The 24892-nt window shown below is 38.3% G+C and overlaps 1 protein-coding gene across 1 annotated transcript in view; it reads left to right on the forward strand.

Annotated features, from left to right (window-relative positions):
* The window catches only part of LOC126248836 (uncharacterized), a 535548-nt gene that overhangs the window by 448703 nt on the left and 61953 nt on the right, over window positions 1-24892 (forward strand). The window contains exons 22-23 of the mRNA XM_049950252.1: window positions 113-285; window positions 18238-18404. Coding sequence (XP_049806209.1) covers window positions 113-285; window positions 18238-18404 — 340 coding nt within the window. The remainder of the gene's footprint in view (window positions 1-112; window positions 286-18237; window positions 18405-24892) is intronic.

Genomic DNA, 24892 nt, shown 5'->3' on the forward strand with positions numbered 1-24892 from the left:
ATCTTTGTTACTGTCCTCTTTTAACTTTCTTAGTTATTTCAATTTTTACCAATTCAATTTTGTCAAGTGCGTACATTTAAATTTTTTAAGGAGCTTTTCTCTATGGTTTCAGTGAGAGTTGACTGTACACAGGCTGATATGTTGATTACATTTTTATTTGGAGGACCATTTGAAGGACGAGTCTATGCAACGGGTAATCCACAAGCTTGTTTTGAAATGGGCAGTGGGCAATCTCAATTGGTTTTACGAATTCCTATGGGAACCCAGTGTGGAACTGTGCAGCAGGTAAATAATACTTCATATTATAGTACTTCAGTGCATTTTCTTTGAGTATTTTATTGTATTTACATGTGAATAAGAGACAGCAATTGAAATCACTACAAAGTGATTTGTTCATAACTCAGGATCTGATTTACATGTCAAGTCAGTTTTCTTAATTTTATTAATTTGCACTAAAATGTATTGTTTGATCAAATAATGTCATAAAATATATGTTTTATAAATCAAATGATACAAATTTGGTATCCAAAACTGGAAGTAATTCTTTTATTCATTTCTGGGAAGATAGTGGAAAAACTGAACTCATACTTGGAGATTTTTGTTTTATGGGTATTATGTCAGGGTCCAAGGCATACTCCTCTGCATAACCTTTCATCTTCCAATGTTGGAGACCTCATCAGAGGCTATAAAGATTTCAGTGAACAGTGGCAAATTTGAACAAGCTCAGCAAGCCAAACTGTTTAAATTTGCTACTGCTATCTAAATTTTTATAGCCTCTGATGATGTCTCCAACACTGGAAGATGAAATGTTAGGAAGAGAAATAGGAAGAGTTAGGAAAAGAAAGAGAGATCATAACCCAATGCCCATAAAAAGAAACTTGCCAAGGGTTCAAATAACAGCTGTGAAAGCCTTGTTTCATTTTTAATTTTAAATGTCCTCACAGTAACTTGTAAAATTCAGTTAAATGCTTATTATTCATTTTACTCTCTAAAGAGTGCAAAAAAACTCCCCATCCATGCTAGTAAAATCCCAGTGCCCCAAAAATGTAATTATTCAAAATAATACCAAAATATGTCAGCTAAAACAGGTACAAGTGTAGAAAATAGGAATAAGTACAGAAAGATTTTTGAGATGAATCACTCTCTAGGTTCCTTTTCAGCTATCCTGATAATATTCATACATTTACTGTTCAATACATGTTGCACAGAATCATTAATGTGAACTGCACATACGAAAATCTCTGAAATGGCAGATTACATGTTCATTTTCCCCCTCATGTTCCTTACTTTTAAATGATGACTTACATTGTATCAGGAACACCATTTTACCTTGCTTATTATGAGGGTACTATCAAAATAAAGATAGAAAGCACAGAAAATAATTTCAAAACATTAGTGACTAATAATGGTGCTGTGTCATAGAAAGACACATATACAAGACTGAGAACTTTCCTAACTTTCTGATGAATCATTTGCAGAGCTATAGAGCATGTGCACACCCATGAGCACATGCTGCATGTGTGCACCCACACACCCACCCACCCACCCACCCACACACCCACACACAACACAACACAACACAACACACACACACACACACACACACACACACACACACACACACACCAATTTTTTGATGGTGCTGCACCTTGGTAGAGGGAATGAGTTGAATGGAGTGGGCGAGGTGGGCAAGGTGAGAAAGGAAATGAAGAGAGGGAGACTGGGTTGTGGAAGGGTGGCTGATGACTGGGAGGGAGAGGCAGCAAGTGCACAGCTTAGGAATGTGGCACCAGTGAGATGAGCTCATTCTGGTCATAAGCAGGGGGAGTTGTGGGCAGAGCACAGTGACTTTAACAAGGAGATTGGGAAGGAGTAATAGGACAGAGTAAGAGGGACACTGTAGGAGAAGGTGGTGTGGGTGCAGGATGAGTGAAGTTAATGTACTGTGACTGGGATAGAGGTGTATGTGAGGCATGGACTAACAGAGATTTGACACCAGCAGGATTAAAAGATCAAAGGGGGTGTTGCAAGGGCAGCTACTACCTACATAGTTCAGAGAAGGTGATATTAGGGGGGAAGTATCCAGATTGCACAGGTTGTGAAGCAGCCACTGAAATCAAGCATGCTGTGCTCAGCATGCAATGGCCTGCTTGCCAGTACTTTGAAGTTGTACTTGATTTTGTCAAAACTCTAAGTCTCATATCTTGCTGTACTGAAAAATATCCTGGAAATTAGTGCTGTTAATGATAGTACTAAATGATGTAGACTGGACAAGAAATGAATTTTAAAATTGGTTCAACCATTTTATTTGCACTATACCATGGTTGATGACCAGTTCCAGTTTATACAGGTAAAGGAACCACTATGAGGATGCAAATAATGTTTGCTTTAAATAAAAGCTGTAATGGTGATGAGCATTTGTTACCTTTGAGATTAGACGTGGTGAGTTGATGTTAGTCAAGAATGCCTTTAAGACAACAAAGATGACATTATCAGCAACTCACTGTGTTTGAGCATCTCACTGTGATTGAATGAGGCCATGTAAGAGGCCTACTAGAAGCTGGATGTTCCTTGTGAGATACTGCAGTAAGACTAGGCAGGAATGGAGCCACTATACATGATTGCTGGCAGCAGTTGTCATGATAAGGTATGGTCACAAGGAGACAGGTTACTGGATGGCCACATTGCACAACTGAGAGGGAAGATCATTGTGTTCAGTGTATGGCTCTGTCACATCTTACTGCATCTGCAGCACCAATTTGAGCAGCAGTTCACATCACAGTGACGCAACAAACTGTTACAGATCGGTTACTTCAAGGACAGCTCTGAGACAAATGCCCTGCAGTGTGCATTCCACTGACCTCAAACCACTGCCATTTGCAATTTCAGTGGTGTGAGGCAAGAGATCATTGGAGGGTGGGGTGGACATATGTCATGTTTTCTGATGAAATCTAGTTCTGCCTTGGTGCGAGTGATGACCATGTGCTGATTAGGAGGAGGCCAGTTCAAGGGCTGCAACCAACCTGTGTGCATAATATTGCTTGACACACTGGACCTACACCTGAAGTTATGGTCTGGGATATGATTTCATATGACAGCACCCTTACTGAAAACTGTACATTGGTCTAGGGATTCAAGCAGTTGTGCTGCCATTCATGAACAGCATTTGAGATGGTCTTTTCCAACAGAATAAAGCTCACCCACATACTGTTGTTATAGCCCAACATGTTCTATAGTATATCAAGATGTTACCTTGGCCTGTTCAATCACTGGATCTGTCTACAATTGAGCACATATGGGACATCATTGGACAACAACTCTAACATCATCCATAAATAACTTTAACTGTTCCTGTATTGACCGACCAAGTGCAACAGGTATAGAACTCCATCACACAAACTGACATATAGCACCTGCACAACACAATGCATGCATGTTTGCATGCTTGTATTCAACATTCCCCCGTTTACACCGGTTGTTAATGTACCTGTGTTTCACAGTTGCAATGACTTAGCTCATGTTTACATTAATATGTGATCTTGCAATGTTAACCATTTAAATATAGGTGTGTTACTTAGAAAAACATATTCCTGAAATTACGTTATTCTACATTAATTATTTTTTGGTGTTGTGATTTTCTTCTGCCAGTGTACATGCTGAAGAAGAATCACCCAATCATTAAACATAGTCAAGTATTGGTGTACGTTCACAGTGGCATAATATATAGTTACAGACATGTGAAAGTGACAGTACAACAGTAAATAACTTGCAATATTATCACCAGCATTAACAGCAATGTCCAGTGAGCAGAGTTTGTAGGTCATTAACACTTTTGGGTTGCATATCAACTAGCTCACCCAAGATTTTTAAGACACAAAATGTTACTCAGTTTCATATTCTTTAGAAACCTGTGTTGCATGTATTATAATAGTGCACAGAATTTCACTCTAAATGACACAGAGGTGTTACTCAAATGCTTTCCAGTCCCAGGCACTGAAACAATCTGACTGAGATGTTATTCGTGCACTGTTCAGTTTCAGACTGCCAATTTTGGGGAGGGGTGGGTATTTAAAGACAAGTGTAAGAACATGATGCGATTTCTGAAATTACTTATTGCTTTCAGATTTGGCTAGCTTAGATTATACTATTTTGCACTATTGTTTGGTTTATGAAAAATGTTCCAGGTTAGTTATTCATAAAAGTACATGGAACATTATTATTATACATCATCTAAAATCCCTTATTGATGAGTATGGAATCTACCTTGAAATAAATATTTTATGACTCTGAATTATTCAAAATCTGAATTACTGACTGAATTTCAATGAGATGTGTTTTCTGACTCAGAAAAATATAGCAATAAAATTATATTGATTAAGTTCAGAATGTTGCAGCCATTAAAGAAATATGTTATCAGAAAGTCAGGACTCTCTGAATGATTAGTAACAATACCTCGTCTACTGCTTATCTGCCCACAATGTTTTACCATTATATGACATCCTCATAACTTCAATTAGCTGTAATTTTAATTATTCTATTTTCCATTAAAACCACTTGCATCATTGTAATCAGGAAGGCAGCTACAAACAATTGAAATAAAAGTGTAACTGAGATTTTACATAAACAACAATTTTACATATTCCTTTAGAGATTGTCTATTATGTGTGCAACTGCATTAGATATAGAATGAAAGAGTAAAAAATTTTAGTTCTCCTTGGGAGCATAAATCATAACAGATGGATTAGATTGCAACTTGCTATGTTTCAAGCAGCATGTTCTGACATTGGGTGGTCATCTCTGCTCTTTGCTTCTGTCTCTCCTCCTCTCTTCTTCTTCTTCTTCTTCTTCTTCTCTCTATCTTTTTTCCCCAACCAAAGCCAATCAAAATCTAACATAAATCCTGTGCTCTCCAGTTCATAATTTTGTCAAATTGTGACCCTTCCCCAACCCACATATCAACCCTCTGATTATCTTACAGGAATTTCCTACCATCAACTTGGCCTCACCACATTTCCCACTTCTCTTCCCAAATCAATTAAATAAAATTTTTACTACGTGACGTAGGTGATGTGTCAGTACTAACACTATATATAGACAAATAAACTTAAAGTAAGGTTATAATATGACTGTTGTTACTTCTTCAGACAGATAATATTTTACATGGTTATCATTAATATGTAATATATGACTGTAACACATGCAGTGTTGCTTCTTCAAACATGCACTATTTCACATGGTGACCATTCAAGAAATGATCTACATGGTAGGAGAATTTACTATTAAGATATTCTTCATTATTTTTCAGATTTAAATTACTCTTCCTGTTTCAGATTTTATTTACAAATTTCATGACCATATAATTAAGAGTTTTTTTCATATTGTTCGTCTGTGGGTAGGTAACATGTAACTTGCTCTGTCTCATACTGATGCAAGAAGCAGTTGCCCTCAAAAAGTTGTGGATTTCTCATTGTGAAAATGAAAATCTGTGTACATGCTGGAATTGACATTAGCTCCACTTTTCAAATAAAAGTTTGCAGTGTTGTTGCTTTTTGGCTCCTGCCATGGCTCAGATGATCTTTTTTTGTAGTCTAAAAGTTTTGAGTAGGTTAGTTTTCTCAGAGCCCCAGAAAATTATACTACATATAATGACTGAAACAAAATATGTATAATATACAGTCCTTACAGCAAAATCAGTGATGCTATATAAGACATATACGGACTGTTCATAGATTCAGTATGCTGTTCACCTGATGACTCCACAACATATTTTTATTTACTATTACACCTACAGAACAGCAAATAATTTTTTTAATAAATGCAAAACACAAACTTGGGTATAGTGAAGGGAAAAGTGTTGTTTGGTGAAGATTTGGTGAAGATCTGTAACACAGGTGAGATACCAACCTATTTCCAGAAATGCATCATGCTTCTCATACTGAAGAAGACATCAGCTACAATATGTGAGAGGAGAACTGAAGAGAACATTTAGGATAGGCTCAGTAAAGATCAGTTTGGATTCAGGAGGGGACTAAGAACAGGAGAGACAATTCTGGTAGTGAGGCTTTTTATCAAAAAGCAAATACAGAAAAATACATCAACTTATATTACCTCTGTATACCTGTAAAAGGCAACTGATAATGTTATCTGGCAAGAGATGTTCAGAGGTCTGAAGAAAGCAGGTCTAGATGATACCCAGCTTCTATAAGAATGAAGTGACTGTGATTAGGAATTTTCATCACAAACAAGAAGCACAAATTAGAAAAGGCATGAGAAAAGGATGTGATCTTTCTCCTCTTATATCCAGTGCTTACATCAAGGAAGCTATAGGCCAAGTTTATGGAACTGCTGGGATGGGGATCAAAATCAATGGGCCGAAGATAGACATGCTGTGTTATGCAGATGATATTTGCTGAGACAAAAGAAGAGCTAGATAAGGTTCTCAACACAATGGAAAGGATTTTCTGTAATCAGTATTGTGTGGGAATAAACAAGTAAAAGACTGAAGTAATGGTATGCAGCACTAAGGAGAACATGAATCTTTAAATATAAGAATTGGAAGAGAGGAGCTAGTAATGATAGATGAATTTGCCTATTTGGGAAGCAGGATTACAAGGTATGGTAGAAGGTGGAAAGAAACTGTGAGCAGAATACAACAGGTCAAAACTGCACTAAATTTAAGAAAGGACTTACTCACCAGCTTGAACATCAGTCTGGAAATAAGGAAATGTATTATGAAACCATTTGTTTGGAGTGTGTTCCTATATGGGTGTGAAATTGAACAACAGGAAAACAAGAAACTAGGTGGCCAGAAGTGCTGGATATTTGGTGCTACAGAAAGATGATGAGGATTGGCTGGTGAGACAGAGCTACTCGTTAAGAGGTACTGAGAAGAGTACAGGAAACCAGATCTCTGTAGAGGTACATCCAAAGAAAAAGAGAGAAACTTATAGAATACATTTTAAGACACAATAACATCATTGGAGCTATTGCAGAAAGAGCTACTGAGGGTAGAAATTGCTGGGGGTGACCAAGGATGTCATACATGCAACAGGTTATGAATGATGCGTGATGCACTACATTCATCTACATCTACATCTTTACTCCTCTAACCACTGTGGAGTGTATGGCAGAGGGTGCATACCCATTGTATCAGTTATTAGGATTTCTTCCCATTCCATTCACATGTGGAATGTGGGAAAAATGATTGTTTGAATGCCTCTGTGCATGCAGTAATTATTCTAATCTTATTCTCATAATCCATATGTGAGTGATATATAGAGGATTGTAGTATATTCCTAGAGTCATCATTTAAAGCCAGTTCTTGAAATTTTGTAACAGACTTTCTCAGGATACTTCACATCTATCTTCAAGAGTCTTCCAGTTCAGTTGCTTTAATATCTCTGTGACACCCTCCTATGGATCAAACAAATCTGTGGCCATTCGTGCTGCCCTTCTCTGTATACCTTCATCATCCCCTGTTAGTCCTATTTGGTATGGGTCCCACACACTTGAGCGATAGTGTAGAACTGGTCACACAAGTGATTTGTAAGCAATCTCCTTTGTAGGCTGATTATACTTGCCCAGTATTATATCAATAAATCAAAGTCTACCACCTGCTTTACCCATGACTGAGCTTATTTGATCATTCCATTTCATACCCTACACACTGTTACACCCAGGTATCTGTATGAGATGGACCATTTCTGACAGTGACTCATTGACAATATAGTCATAGGATACTACATTTCTTTCATTTAGTGAAGTGCACAATTTTACATTTGTGAACACTTAAAGTAATCTGCCAAACTTTGCACCACTTTGGGATCTTATCAAGATCTGACTGAATATTTATGCAGCATCTTTCAGACAGTGCTTCATCGTAGATAACTGCATCATCTGGAAAAATTTGAGGTTACTATTAATATTGTCTGCAAGGTCATAAATATACAACATGAACAGCAAGGGTCCCAACACATTTCCCTGGGGCACACCTGCAGTTACTTCTGCACCTCCAAGGTAACACGTTGTGTGCCATCTGCTAAAAAGTCCTCAATCCAGTCACAAATTTTACTTGATATCCCATACAATTGTACTTTCGACAATAAGTGTAAGTGTGGTACTGAATCAAATGCTTTTCAGAAATCAAGAAGTTCTGCATCTACCAACCTCAAAGTACAACAATAAAGAGAGAGAAAGAGTACACCAAGGATTTTGACACATTTTACATTGTTCAATTTTTTGTCCATATGGCATATCTCACTTGTGCCTTGTGCTGATTTTTCTATGGTAGAATGAACAATTTCTGTTTTTGTAAAGATTAATTTCAAATTGTTACTTTTGGTCTACATACCTACTTCCACAAGAGTTTGCTCAGAATGGCAGATTACGTCTTCATCTGTTTTATGGAAGACTATTACTGTTGAGTCTTCTGCATAGAGGATAGTGCTGGACTGTAGCTGACATGGCATATCATTCATGTAATTCAAACATAGTAGTGGTCCCAACATTGAACCATGTGGAATACCTAATTGTGTGTGTTTCCAGCCAGAGAGGAATTTTTTTGCCACTGTTATTAACAAGTACTCTTTCTTTTCTGTTTGCCATGTATGATGACATTCAACTGAGATATTTTTCATGAAAACCATAGCTTCTCAGGTTTTGGAGAAGCAGGTGTTGATTCACAGTATCGAAAGCATTGGTAAGTTCACAAAAGATGCCTAATACACACAGTCTATTATCAGGACATATGCTGATTTTTTTGGCCAATTCATTTATTGTGTAGGTTGTGGTGCAGTTTTTCCTGACACCATATCAATTGCTTACAATAATGATTTAGGTAAATTATAATTTTCTATCTGATCTCATGCAAGCCTTTCAAATATTTTTGAGGAAATTGGTAACAATGAGATGGGCCTATTTTTTCTCATTTCATCTTGTTTGTCCTTTTTATGAATTGATCAAGCTTCAGCACACTTTAATCGATCTGAAAAACACCTCTCATCAAATGACTGGTTGATTATGAGGGAGAGTGGATGCACACTACATGAAAGACTATTTTTATGATTCTAACTGGAATGTCACCCCAACACAGAGTTTAAATATTTTTGAAACAGGGTGATTTTCAGAACATGAGAGTATGAAACATGGGAAAACTTAAAATCTACTGAGAAACTGATCAGTGGAGTAGAAGGAGTTGGCCACCAATAAATCCTTTAGGCTTCTCTTAAACTGAATGCACAGCCCAACATTTCTCTCCCAAATCCATCTCCCTCCATCTCTCCATTGCCAACTCTCAGCCATCCCCACCCCATTACCACCTAGATTCCTATTTATCATTGTTGATACCAAATGCCTATACACCAATATCCCTCATACCCATGCCCCTGCCCACACCTTACTGTGATCAAATACTATTTCATCCAACTTTCTTCAGACTCCAAACCCACCATTTCTTATACACCCATCTCTCCTCCACACATTGCACATGATATTTACATGGCAAATTATTGTCCATGCATGACAATAATAAATGCGTAAACAAATACTCACACCATGGCACCATCTTACAGGCTGCAGTACAATTGCCTCCTGCATTTTTCCCCAGACCATCAAATTTTTATCTACAGATCCCATTACAGCTATTTAATAAATGCATTTTTCCATTTTCCTTGTTTAGTTCACATGCTTGCTTTGCATTTTTACCTCCAATATTCTTCCATGTTGTTTATTCATACTTGTCAGCACTGGTGTCATTTACATTCCTCTGTATCCTTCTATAGTGTCATCCCATCTGAAATGGACCTCTGCTTCAGCTGTCTAGATAAATTCTGAAAAGTGTCCCTATCTCTGGATAAAACGCAGTCCCACATACTGGTCTTAAAATGCTGCTTAAGCCATGGAATTCAACACTCCCCCTACCCCCAACAGACTAATCACAAAATTCTCCTCTCTGCATGCTACCCCACCTTTCACAATCACCTTCAAAACTTCAGATTCTGCCAATCCCTACCGCTCACTAATCTGATACTAAAGAAATAAAATCTCCATGGATACCACATTGTAGCTGGTTATTGTTGCAACATATGATGGGGTTTGGCAGCTACCTACAGCTACCCATCCACCAGAGGTCAAGTACATAACGTAAAAGATCTATTAGGTGGCTTTGTCTACACAGGGATTCAGTTTTACACTGTTTACATTTTACCCATATGTAAACATCTAAAGATTATCAGTGGGCCTACGCAAGCAGTTAGTGAATGATATATGTATATAACATGAATAAATATAAGTAAATAAATAAGTAACAGGGAATTAAGCAATAATTTCTCAAGATATTACTGTAAAATTTGAATTTTACAACTGATTTATTCACAGAAAACAAATGAAATTTGCATGATGGCCCCACATAGAATAATACAATCCACAATGGTACAGATGAAATCAGAAATAATTGTTCTAGCTGAGCAGTTGCAGGCAATGGCTACCATAAACCAAAATCATTGTGTAATGCACTCAAATTCATTTAGAATACATAAATTCCTGGTGTTTTTCAATCAACTCTCTTTGTAATAAATAGTTCACTGTACCAAAATTCAGTCACTTTTCTAGCATGCACAGTTTAAAAGTCTCAAAATCACCACCCAACAGGAAAATCAGATGCCAGACTGAGATTCATAGGAAGGATCTTAAGGAAATGTAACTCAACCATGAAGGAAGTGGCTTATAAGGTGCTTGTTTGACCAATTCTTGAGCATTGTCCATCAATATGGGATCCTTACCAGGAAGTACTAATAAAAGAGATGGTGACGATCCAATTAAGGGCAGATCATTTAGTCAGTGCGAGAGCGTTACGTAGGTGCTCAACAAACTCAATTGGCAGACATTACAGAGAGGTTTACTACTGAAATTTTGAGAGAGCACTTTCTGGAAAGTCAGACAACTTGTTACTTCCTCCCACATAAATTTCACATAATAACCATGACAAGAAAATTTGAGAAATTATAGCCAATAGAGAGGGTTACCAACAATCCTTCTTCTCATGCACCATTCATGAGTGGAACAGGATACAGGGGGATCTGTTAGTCATACTACAAGTACCTTCTGCCACACACAATTGGATTGCTTGAAGAGTGTGACATATATGTAGATATACTGAAAATTACTAAATCCTGAATAAGCATACATAGGAATATGCCTAACTCAGAACATACTCAAACACGAACAGCACACTGCTCACTCAGTCAACCTCGCCCGTTAAACCGAATCTCTCTCTCTCAGTATTGCTCACTTCCATTCTTAACTCATTAATGTTGCTTTTAATGCGCTTCTTACATTCATTTACACTCCAACATTTTAATTCTGCATCTGTTTGTAATTTATATTGTGTGCATTCCTGCACCTGTGCCTCAACAGTTCCAAGCTCACTAAATACAGTTTCCACTGGAATCCCTAATAGCTCCTCCCACATCTTCTATTTCTGAACAGTTCCCTTTTGTAACTTTAATATCATTGTCAATACTATCATAAACTTCAGTAATTTATTCCGCAATGTGATCTCATTTTTTGCAGACTACAACTCTTTTCCCATCAATTTCTGATTCTGATTCCTCATGACTGACATCAACCTACTCAAAATCTGATTTATCCTCCCCAAGATCAATTTCCACAGTTTTCTCACAAGAATACTCCTCTTTACTATTTCATCAGTCTTTCATAGGATATTATCTGATTTCCTATGCACATCATTTATTTTATCAGTAAGTCTAGAATTTAAATCTTCAGTTTCATACTTTATATCTTCAAATTTTGAATCAATACTTTCATCAATTCTGCCAATTAATTTATGACTCAATGCATTGAACAACAGAGTAAATTTATTGGCCAGGGCTTGCAACTAGCAACACAATATGTAATGCAACTGATGCCTGTATTTAATATGTGTGTACTGTGAGGCTGATACTGTGATGTCGACTGCTACTGTGGCACATGGACTGTGAACTTGGTCATGGTGATGCACTGTCAAGGAGCCAGTGGTGTGAGAAAGTCACAGCAGCCTCCATGGCATGGAGATCGTCGACATGGAGGTGGTGGTGGCAGCAAGGGTTCTGTGGCATGGAAAAGCTATGGTGATGGCAGCAGCACGGAGACGTGGCACAGGCAGTGACACAGATGTGGCAGTGGCAGGGACACTGTGGTGTGGGCAGATGTCAGCAGGGATCAGAACAATGGCTGAAACATGACCAGTGAGTGGTGGCACAGCAACAACAGTGATGGCAGCAACATGTCAATGTGATGGCACATTTAAGGGAAACAGCAATACTGGCAGGCAGCAGTGTGATCAGTGGCGGACCACTACAACTGTGTGTTTATAGAATATCATCTCAGTTAGGTGACTGGATTCATGATTTCCTGTGAGAGAGGCCACAGCTCATAGTAACTGATGGAAAGTCAGTGAGTGAAACAGAAATGATTTCTGGCAACTCCCACAATGTTATAGGCTCTCTGCTGCTTTTTATCTATATAAACAATTTAGGAGACAAGCTGAGGAATGATCTTACATTGTTTACAGGTGGTTCTATCATTTACCATCCAGTAAAGTCATCAGAAGATCAAAACAAATTGTAAAAAGATTTAGAAATGACATATGTATGGTGCAAAAATTGGCAGTTGGCCTTACATAATTAAAAGTGTGAGGTCATCCACATGTGTTAAATTTCAGTTACACGATAACTCAATCAAATCTTAAGACTGTCAATTCAGCTCAATATCTAGGAATTACAATTACAAACAACTTAAATTGGATAGAACACATGGAAAATGTTGTGGGGAAGGAGAACTAAAGACTGTGATTTATTAGCAGAACACTTAAAAGTTGCAACAAATCTGCAAAAGATATTGCCTAAACTATGCATGTCTGTCATCCTTTGAAATACTGCTGCATGGTATAGGATCCTTACCAGATAGGATTAACAGAGTAAAGTGAAAAAGTTCAAAGAACAGTACCACCTTTTGTATCATTGAGGAAATAGGTGAGAGAGCATGATAGACATGATACAGGATTTGGGGTGGACATCATTAAAACAAAGGCATTTTCCATTGCAGCAGGAACTTTCGTGAAATTTCAATCACCAACTTTCTCCTCTGAATGTAAAAATATTTTGTTGATGCCAACGTACGTAGAGAGGAATGATCATCATAATAAAATAAGGGAGATCAGAGCTCACAGTGAAAGAAAGGAATAATAGAGAATTATTGTGAAGTGGGTCTGATGACCTCCCTGCCAGGCACTTAAGTGTGATTTGCAGACTATCCATGTACGTGCAGATGTGAAAATAATGGTTCTGTACCAGACAAAACTACCCAATTGTAAGATACCTGGAGGTTTGGTGACCACCTACAGCTACCCATCCACCAGAAGGTGAGTGCACGACCTAAGAAAACTGTTAGATGGCTCATTGTATGCTTTTGCATTACCCCCATATATAAGCATCTAATTGTTATCAGAGGGACTACGGAAGTGATTAGCGAATTATATATGTATATAACATTAATAAATATAAATAAATGAATAACAGGGAATTAAGGCTTTAATCCTTCAGGATTTTAATGTAGGCTTACCACACTTTTGAATTTACTGCTGATTTATTCACAGAAGACAAATTTACCTACATGGTATAATACTATCCCAAATGGTACAAATGAAATCAGAAAGCCTGCAGAGCAATTGCAGACAATGGGTACCATGAGCCAAAACTGTCGTGCAGTGCGCTCAGATTCTGTTAAACTGTATAAATTCATGGTGCTTTACAAATTCAATCAAATTTTGTAATAAATAGTTCTCCACACCAAAGTTTGGTCACTTTTCTAACATTCACTGTTTAAAAGTCTCAATATCACCAACTGATATACTGAAAATGACTAACTTCTGTATAAGCACGTGTTAGTCGAGAACTCTGTTTTGGGCACACAACAGTACTAATCTAAGATTTTTGTTTATAATAAGTAGGTTTTTTAATTTATCCTTATGCCATATATTCATTTGTAGCCAGATTTCATCCACTAACGGTTGCTACATAGTGTGCACTGGCAACATGTTGTTATCTGTTGTTAAATGAATTTGCAAACAATTGTTAATAACTTTTTTTTAAATATGACAAACACAGTGATATTTTATAAGAATTTTCTTGTTGTTGTGATATCAACACTGTTTCCAAATTTCTATAGCTCTTCTGGATACCATTTTTGTATTTTTGGGGAATCTTTATTTTAGTTCCAAATACAGCCGGAATCTTGCCATTGCAGCATGCTGTTCCCCCTCTGTCTCCTTATTAGAAATTCTCAGCAACATCTGCTTGATCTGTGCTTACCTGTGTGGCCTGGCAATCACCTTGCAACTTGCCATCTATATATATTTCTCAACAGTAGATGACACAGTGTAGTAGCTGGCAATGTTATCACATGACACTGTGGCCTGATATCTTTCACTGTGCTCCCATAGAAAGAATCTCAGCTCTTGTTGACCAACACCTCCAGCCAATAGCCTAACCTCCCATATCAAGGACATGAACCACTTCCTTTCAATTACCACCTGAATCCCTGCTTGTCACTGTTAACACAAATTCCTATAAACCAACATCCCTCAGTCCATGCCCATGGCCTTGTAAGATTGAACACTACCTCACCCAATGTCCTTCTGACTCAAGACACACCACTCCATTCCATGAACATCTAACTAATTGTATCCTCACATATAACTTCTTCTCCTATGAGGGGAAGATATACAAACGAATCTGCTGGTCAGCACTGGGCAACTGCAGAGGACCCTGTTTTGTCAACCTTTTTATAGACCATCTAGATGAAACATTTGAAGCCAGCCAGAATCCCAAAGCCCTTGTCTGGTTTGTATTCATTGATGATATTGTCATTACCCAGACCCAGGGCCCAGACACCCTATCCTCATTCCTCCACAACCTCAACACCTTCTCTCCCATCCATGTCACTTGGTCCTGCTCTGCCCATCATACCATCTCCACAGACATTGACCTACACCTCTCTGATGGCTCCATCCAAACCTTTGTCCATATCTAGTGCAGTAACCATTAACCTAAGACTAGAACAACTGAACCATATCCTTCATCAAGTTTTGAACTATTTATCATTGTGCCCAGCAGTGAGGAACATCTCACCCGTAATTGTTGCCGTCCATGTCAGAGTCGCATCTCCACAACATCCTAATCCAGTTTTATGTTACCCAAAAGATCCACCTACAAGACTTCTCTGATACACACACCTAGTACATCCTACATCACTCTCATCATAGGATTACCTATCCTATTAGAGGCAGGGCCACTTGTGAAAGCATTCCTGTCATATGCCAGCTGTAAATTCTGCACAACATTTTATGTCAGTATGACTACCAGCCAGTTCTTCCCCTAAATGAATGGCCACGGCCTAACTGTAGCCAAGTGCAGAGTTGACTACTCAGTGGCTGAACACATTGCTAAGCACAGCATACTTGATTTCAACAACTTCTTTGCAACCTGTATCCCCCCCACTCACCCACTTCCCCCCCTTTAGGCTCTCTGAATTATGTAGATGGTAGCTCTCCATGAAACACATCCACTGATCCCATAATCCTCGTGCCCTCAATCAAGCTGCTCTAGCCCCTGTCACAAACTCACCTTCCTCTCTGCACCAGGACCCTAACCTCAGTCATCTTTCCACCAGGACTTTCCATTACCATATTTCGAAAAATTGTGTTTCCACTGTCGGGCTGGGCTAGCACTTGGATGGGTGACCATCCAGTTTGCTGGGTGCTGCTGGCAAGCAGGGTGCACTCAGCCCTTGTAAGGCAAACTGAGGAGCTACTTCATTGAGAAATAGTGGCTCCGGTCTTGTAAACTGATATACAGCTGGGAGAGTGGTGTGCTGACCACATGTTCCTCCATATCCATATCCGCGTCCAGTGACACTTGTGAACAGAGGATGACACAGCAGCCTGTTAGTATCGATGGGCCTTAATGGTCTGTTCTGGCAGAGTTAAGCTTTGTTTCCATATTAAATTTTTATAGGTTTGGAACACATTTTTAGTTATTTTCCCATCACTCGTGATGATACTATTTTTTATGAGCTTCATAATGTGCATTTTCTGTTTCATTGGTAAGGAAGTGTTCCATATACTCTTCTGGTCAATTTTTTACTATCCCTTGAACTTCACCAGTCCTTACAGAAGGCTTGCTGCCTATATTTTTCTTGAACTTCAGTAAAGTTTATGTTCATCTCGACTATGCAATGAATATAGCAAAACCTCCCACCTGAAGTACTTTGGTAGGTCTGTTGTGTCGTACACTGTTTGTTGATTGAACCAGTCATGCAGTAAAAGGAATCCATGGACAGCATTTCTTGTTGCTTGTTTTGGATAGCCTAGTAATTTTTTCATAAATCTTCCCTGGACTGATAACATGCCTTGGAGCAAAACAAGGACCATTTTTATGTCCCAGAAAATGCTGTGATGATTTCATTGTGTTAAGATGAACAAGTTTTCTTTGGAATTGAGTGTGTGTGGCAATTTTTCAGTGCTTGCTAGTTACTCATAGGAATGTGACAATCTATCCGTGTTTCAGTGACTGTTAACATTATCATATTGTTCCATCATGGCATGAACTTTGCACTAATCATATTTGTAACCAACATAACATAAATGAGAACTGACTTTTCAAACACAAGATTGCTATAGCAAAGGTCTGATGTATTCTAGCTCACTGTACTTGGAAAACAGGAAACACCAATGTCATTTTTTTATAAACATAATTTTTCTTCAGTTTCTGTTAGACTTCTTATCTTAACATTCTGGCCTCATAACTACCTTCCTTCCTTCCAGGTCTATGTTAGCATGCCTACCTCATACGAGGTGTGACTGGAAAGTTTTAAGAATGGATCCGCTACTGCTTACTGGTTTGGCGGTACACGGAGAGTGGGAAGTGAGTCATTGCCTTGTTCTTGAATGCCCTCTTACAGGAAACTGTATTTCCTTTATTCAGTTCATTGTGGAAGCTGGCTGAGTGTCAGTCTGTTGGTGTGAAAGTTCGTGACTTAGTCCACTCTGACTGTAGACTTACAATTAGGGAGATGGCTGATGAACTTAATTCAAGTTTCTATGCAGTTCAGTCAATTTTAACTGAAGATCTGAACATGCATTGAGTGTCCGGAAAAATTCATTCCAAAAGTATTGTCAAGTGACCAGAGACAATAGCGACTTGAAGTGTGCCAAGAACTGATTAATCGGACTAAAAATGACCCAGATTTGTTAAATAGGATAATTACAGGTGACGAATCATGGGTGTATGGATATGATTCTGAAACCAAAGTGCAGTCTTTGCAGTGGAAGACTCCAGGTTCACCATGACCAAAAAAAAAAAACATGGCAAAGTCAGTCAAAGGTGAATACAATATTGGTGATTTTTTTCGATTCTACCGGTATTGTGCATCATGAATTTACCCCTTGAGGGCAGACAATTGTGGAAATACAGGAGTTGAGTGCTACACCATGACAATGCTCCGGCTCATCGTGCCTTCTCCATCGTTGAATTTTTGACCAAATTCAAAATTTGTGTGCTTCCAGAACTGTCATATTCCCCTGATTTGGCCCCTGCAGACTTCTATCTGTTTCCTAAACTGAAATTTTCACTGAAAGGGAAGTGATTTGACTTGATTGAAGACATCCAGGCAAATACAGAGAGCGTCCTAAACAAACGTCAGGAAAAAAATTTCCAGGAATATTTCCAAAAGTGGAAACACTGTTGGAGTTGGTGTGTTCAGTCAGAAGGGGACTATTTTGAAGGAGATGACTCACAGTAGCATGTAATTATCACCATTGTACAATTACAAGCTGATTCTTAAAACTTTCCAATCACAACTCATATGGAGATAACATTAAGAAGAAAATAAACTTTTTCTGTTTCATTAAAGTCTAGTTCAGGCATAAGTTTGGAAGTTTTATTTATAGATTTTCAAAACTGACTTGCTAATACTCATTGGCTATCAACATGTTAGTGGCTTTAGAAGCATTGTTTTTCTGGCTTGAAATTGCACATTTAATTTTCTTAATTGAGTAAGTAATTCTAAAAGTACTGTATTGATTGCTTATTTGATAGGATGTTCTGTGTTTTATTTATCTATTTAATCACTTAGTCTAATTTAATTAAATGAATTATAAATTCTGATTAATGTACATTGTAGGGCCGTGGTCGTTATGTTAATCATGTGGTAATCCAACAAAATCCTGTAATAATGCAAGAGACAGATAAAACAGTAAGAGTAGAATGTTCATTTGATGCAAGTGATCAGACTGTATCATATGCACCAACCGGAGGCCGAAATCCAGAAGGCAGTGGTATCAGTGTCACGTAAGTATTTTCTGCTATAAACCAAGATTGTTCAATGAGATATAAAATTGTATTTGTGCATATATTCCCTGCACATACCATTCACTTTGCTTTATATTACTCCAACTTTGTTAAATACGGTGACAACATGCATTGGAATATGGTGATTATCATTTAACTTTTATGTACCAAGGATATTATAAATGATCCACACAAAGCCATATTCTAATAATACAATGAAGTTTAGAGTTACTGGAAATATCTGTAGTCAGAAAATGCATTTTGGGCATTGTATTGAAGAAACTCTTTAGAAAATGCATAAAAATCTATGGAATTTTTTTTAAGCCCAGTGGCTATGTATTTATCAAATGGTAGAGAGAACAATCTGGCAGTAATGTTGAAAAGCTCTCAGATTTCCAGTGAGGTATAGTCATTGAGGTACTATGGCATATGAATGAATGCCATACTCATTGTCTTCTAGCAAACTGACTTAACCAGAAAATGATGAGCGTGACACTCATCAAAACATAGCAGTATCTATCACTAGCACCTGGCTAAAACCCTGGGAGGTTTTCATCTGTAGTGTACACCAGATAAACATTCATACAATCTGGTGTTAACTGCACTCCAAATTTTATACTGTTCTATTTTATGTGAGCAATAAAACAAATTCTTAATGATACGTGCTCAGGGGAGCCAAAATAAGTTATTAATGCAGTTGTGTGTAAAAATTGAAAATGACTAAGTAGTTTATTGGTTTCTGGAATCCATGTTACTGGTTCATCGTACCCTTCAAGACATTCCCAACATGATGCCACAGTAGCTATTTGTGCTTAGAAAACCTACCATAATTTCAACTGTAGAATTAGGATTGACTTCTTCCCAGAATGAGGAATTTCTTTTGACTGCCAAACATGATTAAAATGAGAGAGATCTTGTTTGGCCCAACTATTAAATTGCTGCAGCATATCTTTGAATCTGTTAATTGTTAGGAAAAGTTCCTATGACCTTAACAAAGCTGAACACGGCTTCTATCTGGAGAAAGGGCAGTTGCAGTCTAATTCATTATTGGTTGAAACTCTAACCATTTGCCTCCATGATTGTTTGTAGTAATAAAATGGTAGATCCAAGCTAGCAGTGGAGATAATATTAGCAAAATGCTCTGCCATTGTCTTGGAAATATCTTAAGTGTGATTTGGACACTCCTCTGCTTAATTATAGCTACTTATTTGAATGTTCCATGGATTATAATTGCAACCTCTCACTATGAAGTGAAATGAGTTAGTTTTACAATTATAGTAAATCATCTCAGAAAAAATTACGGCAACATGCTGACCATTTTCATGATTTTGTAAGGTGCTTTTTTATGTACATACAGTGATTTATACCTACCTATAAGGAGCAGTCAAATGAACATGAGACAGATGGAAAAAAAGTAATTAAACTGCTTATTATTTCAGAAGTAATCACCATAACTGTTAATACATTTATCCCACTGTGAGGCAAGACAGTCAATGCCTTCATGGAAAAATGTTTCCAGTAGCCTATAGAACCATGATTGTACCCAGGTGTGCACCTCTTTGTCTGAAGCAAATTGATGGCCACGAATGTCTTCCTTCAGAATCCATGTTCTTCAGAACACCAATAATATGGCAATCACATGAGGAGGGATCATGACTGTATGGAGGATGTGTATTGAATTCTGAGGGAAATTTCTGCAGCAGACTTGAAACAACTGTGGCAACATTTTGGTCCACCCACTTGTAGCTTTGAACAAAGAGCGCCCTCATGGGTACAATCATGGTTCTGTAGGCAACTGCAAACTTTTTTCCATGATGGCATTGACCACCTTGTCTCACAGAAAGCTAAACATTTTAACAGTTATATGATTAGCTTTGAAATAATATTTTCCATCTGTCTCATTTTCATTTTACTGCTCCTAATATGTTCGATCTCTCTCATGCTCTCTTAAAAGCACACTCAGAATTTCTGTGTCACACTAAGGCTGAATGACTGATAGTGTAAATCGTTTCTCCTTCTAGTATTATATTTATGAACATTACTGTTGTTGGCAGTGGCAAGAAAAGCATTTCTCAGGAAGAGAAATTTGTTAACATTGAGTATAGATGTAGGTGTCAGGAAGTCTTTTCTAAAAGTATTTGTATAGAGTGTAGCCATGTATGGAAGTGAAACATGGACCATAAAGAGTTTAGACAAGAAGAGGAAAGAGGCTTTTGAAATATGGTGCTACAGAAGAATGCTGAGGATTAGATGGGTAGATCACATAACTAATCAGGAAGTACTGAATATAATTGGGGAGAAGAGAAATTTGTAGTACAAACTAATTAAAGAAGGGAACGGTTGGTACAACACATTTTGAGGCATCAAGGGACCACCAGTTTAGTACTATGAGTAAATCATGTGTGTGTGTGTGTGTGTGTGTGTGTGTGTGTGTGTGTGTGTGTGTATGTTAAAAAATCATAGAGGGAGACCAAGAGATGAATACAGTAACCAGATTCAGAGGGATGTTGCTGTCAAACTGTGATTGATTACTGACAGCAAACTTCATAATGGAGTAAATGCACTGTTGTCAGTGTTCCCAACTGTATAAGCAGCTGTTTACAGGAGGCTTTAGAGTGGACACCACACATTATCTTCATTACATGATTTTGTGTAACAAATACCTTTTTTCTAAATATCCAAAAATATGATACTGTATGACATTAGTGAATGAAAACAGGAAAAATAGGTCACCTTTTTTTACAGTTTCATCTCCAAAAATCTGATATCTGTAATGCAAAAGCTGCAGTGCTTAGTCATTTAAGAATATCTGCAGTATATGGTTTCCAGTTCAGGTTCTGCTCAGTATAAAAACCTAAGAAATTTGAATATTCTGTTTCATGTATTGATTTACCCCATGTATTATGTACAAGAGTGTGACCAGGGTTTGTGCAATACAGAATTGCATTTATTGTGTTTTATATAAATCCAGTGAGGGTCCATTTTCAGAGAAAAGGTTATTAGTTTTCAAGAAAATATTATTTACATTTTCAAGTGTTGAAGCTACTCCATTGGGTTTGGTAACAATACTTGCATTGTCAGCAAACAGAACTTTTTTTGCATCTTGAATATATGATGGAAAACCTTTTTCATATAACAAGAACAAGAGTAGACCAAAAATTTATCCCTGCCATTCACCTGTAATGATTATATCTCATTCTGAAGATGCTGTTTCATTTTGCATCCTTCAACCATTTTCTAGCAAGATATCTGATAGCATAATATTTTAGCTTCTATTGGAAAATACTCCTAAGTCTGCAATCAGATGCTTTCAACAAGTCACAGAAGATAACGGTTGGCAACATTTTGTCATTCAAATTCTAGTTTAGCTGATTCATGAAATGAAAAATAGCATGTTCTGTGGAGAGACCTCTTTGAAATCCAAATTGAGACTTGCTAGGTACCTTACTTTGAGAGAGATGTGTTATGATGCCTGCATAAGTTTTTTCTAGTGCCTTCAAGAGAGATGTAAGTAGTGAGATTGGTTGGTAATTATTTATATCTGTTCTACTTACTTTCTTGTGAAGAGGTCTGATGATAGCATATTTCCATCTGTCTGGAAAAACACCCTATGATAGTGATGTGTAGGATATATGACTTAATACATTGCATATGTGTGAAGAACTTGATTTTAATACTTTTCTTAAGATGATGTCAACTCTGTGAGAGATGTTTTTGGATTTTGATCGAGTTAATTACATTCTTAAGATCTTTGGTAGAGCATTGTATGTTCATGTGAGGCACTGCTTCTTATATATATTGTAATGCTTTATCGCCTGAACTGTCCAGATCTTCAGAGCAACTTTGAGGGACTGATTGTTAAATACCTGTGTTGACTACCTTACTGCTATCATTTATTAGTTGCCAGTTCTTTATAATAACAAAGTCTCCACATTCTGTGAGTGATTTCCCAGTTTCTCTTTTATCTACTGCCCATACAGATTTAATTTTACTATCTTAATTATTAATTTCAAATATTATAGATAGATTTTTTGATTTTGTAATCCCTTTCCTTAAACCAGTACAGTATTTCTTGTTATATGTAATTAGTTCTACTTCTCTTTTTGTCCTAACCATTTCAAACAATTTCGTTTCCCTTGCACATGGTATTTTGATTCCTTTTGTAAGCCAAGGTATTTTCATTTCATTAATATCATACTTTACTGTTTTCTTCAGAAACCAGTGGTTAAAGACTGATAGAAATGCATCTTCAAATAAATTAAATTTGGACAAGGGAAACTCAAGGCAGTAATATCAACTATGTAGGAAAAAGACAGATTGCTACGTACTTTAAAGAAGACACGTCAAATTGCAGACAGGCACAATTAAAAGGCACTCACATAAATCTATCAACCACAGTCTTCATTAGTAAAAGAGAGATACTCACACCATTCACACACACACAAGCAAGCACCCCTCATGCACACACAACCGCCAACTCCAGCATCTTGAGGTGGAATGCAACATCATGTGGGATATAAGCAGCAATCAGGAGGGGGTGGGAAAGGGGAAAGGATAGTAGTGTATGGATGGGGAGACAGATGAACACTGTGTGGTGGAGTGTGCAGGGACTAGACTACCAACAGGTGTAGCATCAGTAGGTTGTGGTGCACAAAGGTGGCAAAAAAAAAGGAGAGGACTGGGAAAGATGGGCAGATGCATGGGCAGAGAACTGTAAATAAACAGGGTGGAGGATGAGAATGGGGAGGAGATGATAGGACAGAGGGGATGGAAACTATTGGGTGGAGTGTGGGGGACAGTGTGTTACCATAGGCTGAGGCTGGGATACTAAGGGAGCAGAGAATGTGTTGTAAAGATAACTCCCATCTGTGCCGTTCAGAAAAGCTGGTGGTGGAGGGAAGGCTCCAGATGGCTTGGGTAGTGAGGCAGCCATTGAAATGAACTGCGTTATGTTCAGCTGCATGTTGTGCCACATGATGGTCTACTTTGCTCTTGACCATAGCTTGGCAGTGGCCATTCATCCTGGTGAACAGCTGATTGATAGTCATACCAATATAAAAAGCTCCACAATGATTGCAGCAGAGCTAGTAAGTGACTTCCATAGATGGCCCTACGCATGGTGGGGTAGGATAAACCTGTGACAGGACTGCAGTAGGTAGTGCTCGGTGGGTGGATTGGGCAGGTTTTGCACCTGAGTCTTCCACAGGGACATGATCCTTGTGGCAAGAGGTTGGAATTGGGAGTGACATATGGATGGACTAAGATGTTGTGGAGGTTGGGTGTGCAATCGAACACCACTTTATGAGGGGTGGAACGTATCTTGAGCGGAATTTCCCACATTTCAAGAAGAAGGGGACACTTCTTTGTGGCTGGTACTTGGGGTTGGTGGGGGGACTGGGGGTGTGAGGGGAAATATCACAGGAAATCTATTTGCAGATTAGGTCTAGGGGTAGGGCCTGTCTGTGAAGGCCTTGGTGAGACTCTCAGCACACTGGGCAATGGAGATTTTGTCACTGCAGATATACCATCCTCAGGTGGCAATACTAAATGGGACAGATTTTTTGGTGTGAAAGGGATGAAAGCAATCAAAATGCAGGTGGTTGGTAGGTTTAATTTGGAGAGAGGTGTGGATGAAACCATCAGAGAGGAGGACATCAACATCTAGAAAGGTGGCACGTTGGGTTGAGGAGGACCATATGAGGTAGATGGGAGAGAAGGTATTTAGGTTCTGAAGGCCATGAATCCAGATCATGAAGATATCATCAATGAACCTTAACAAAGAGTGGTGGGTTGGTGGTTTGGGAAGCTAGGAAAGTCTCATCTAGATGGACCATAAAAAGATTGGCATAGGAGGATGCTACGATGCTATGCAGGTGCCCATGGCTGTGCCATGGATTTGTTTGTGTACTTCCCTTCAAATGAGAAGTAATTGGGAGTTAGGATAAAGTAAGTAATGTGTATTAGGAATGAGGTAGCAGATTTGGAGTCTGAAGGACATTGGGAAATGTAGAGTCCAATAGTGGTAAGAACATGGGCATGAGGGATGTAGGTGTATAGGGATGTGGTGTCAGCAGTGACGAGTAGGGATCTAGGAGGTAAATGGGTGGGGATGGTGGAGAGTCAGTGAAGGAAGTGGTTGGTGTCTTTGATGTGGGAGTGTAGATTATGGGCAGTTGGTTGGAGGTGTTGATCAATGAGGGCCAAAATTATTTCAGTGAGGGCACAATAACCGACCACAATGGGGTGTCCAGGATTATTGGGCTTGTGGATTTTGGGGAGCATGTAGAAGGTGGGTTTGCAGGGTTTCTGGGGGTGAGGAGGGAAATGGATTCAGGGGAGATGCTGTGGGAGGGGCCTAAGGCTTTAGGCAGGGATTGGAGTTTGTATTGTACTTCAAGGATGGGATCACTCTGGCAGAGTTTATAGGTGGGGGAGTCAGATAATTGGTGGAGGCCTTCTGACAGTTAGTCACTGCGATTCATAAAACC

The sequence above is a fragment of the Schistocerca nitens genome, chromosome 3 (assembly GCF_023898315.1).
Source record: "Schistocerca nitens isolate TAMUIC-IGC-003100 chromosome 3, iqSchNite1.1, whole genome shotgun sequence".
NCBI lineage: Eukaryota > Metazoa > Arthropoda > Insecta > Orthoptera > Acrididae > Schistocerca > Schistocerca nitens.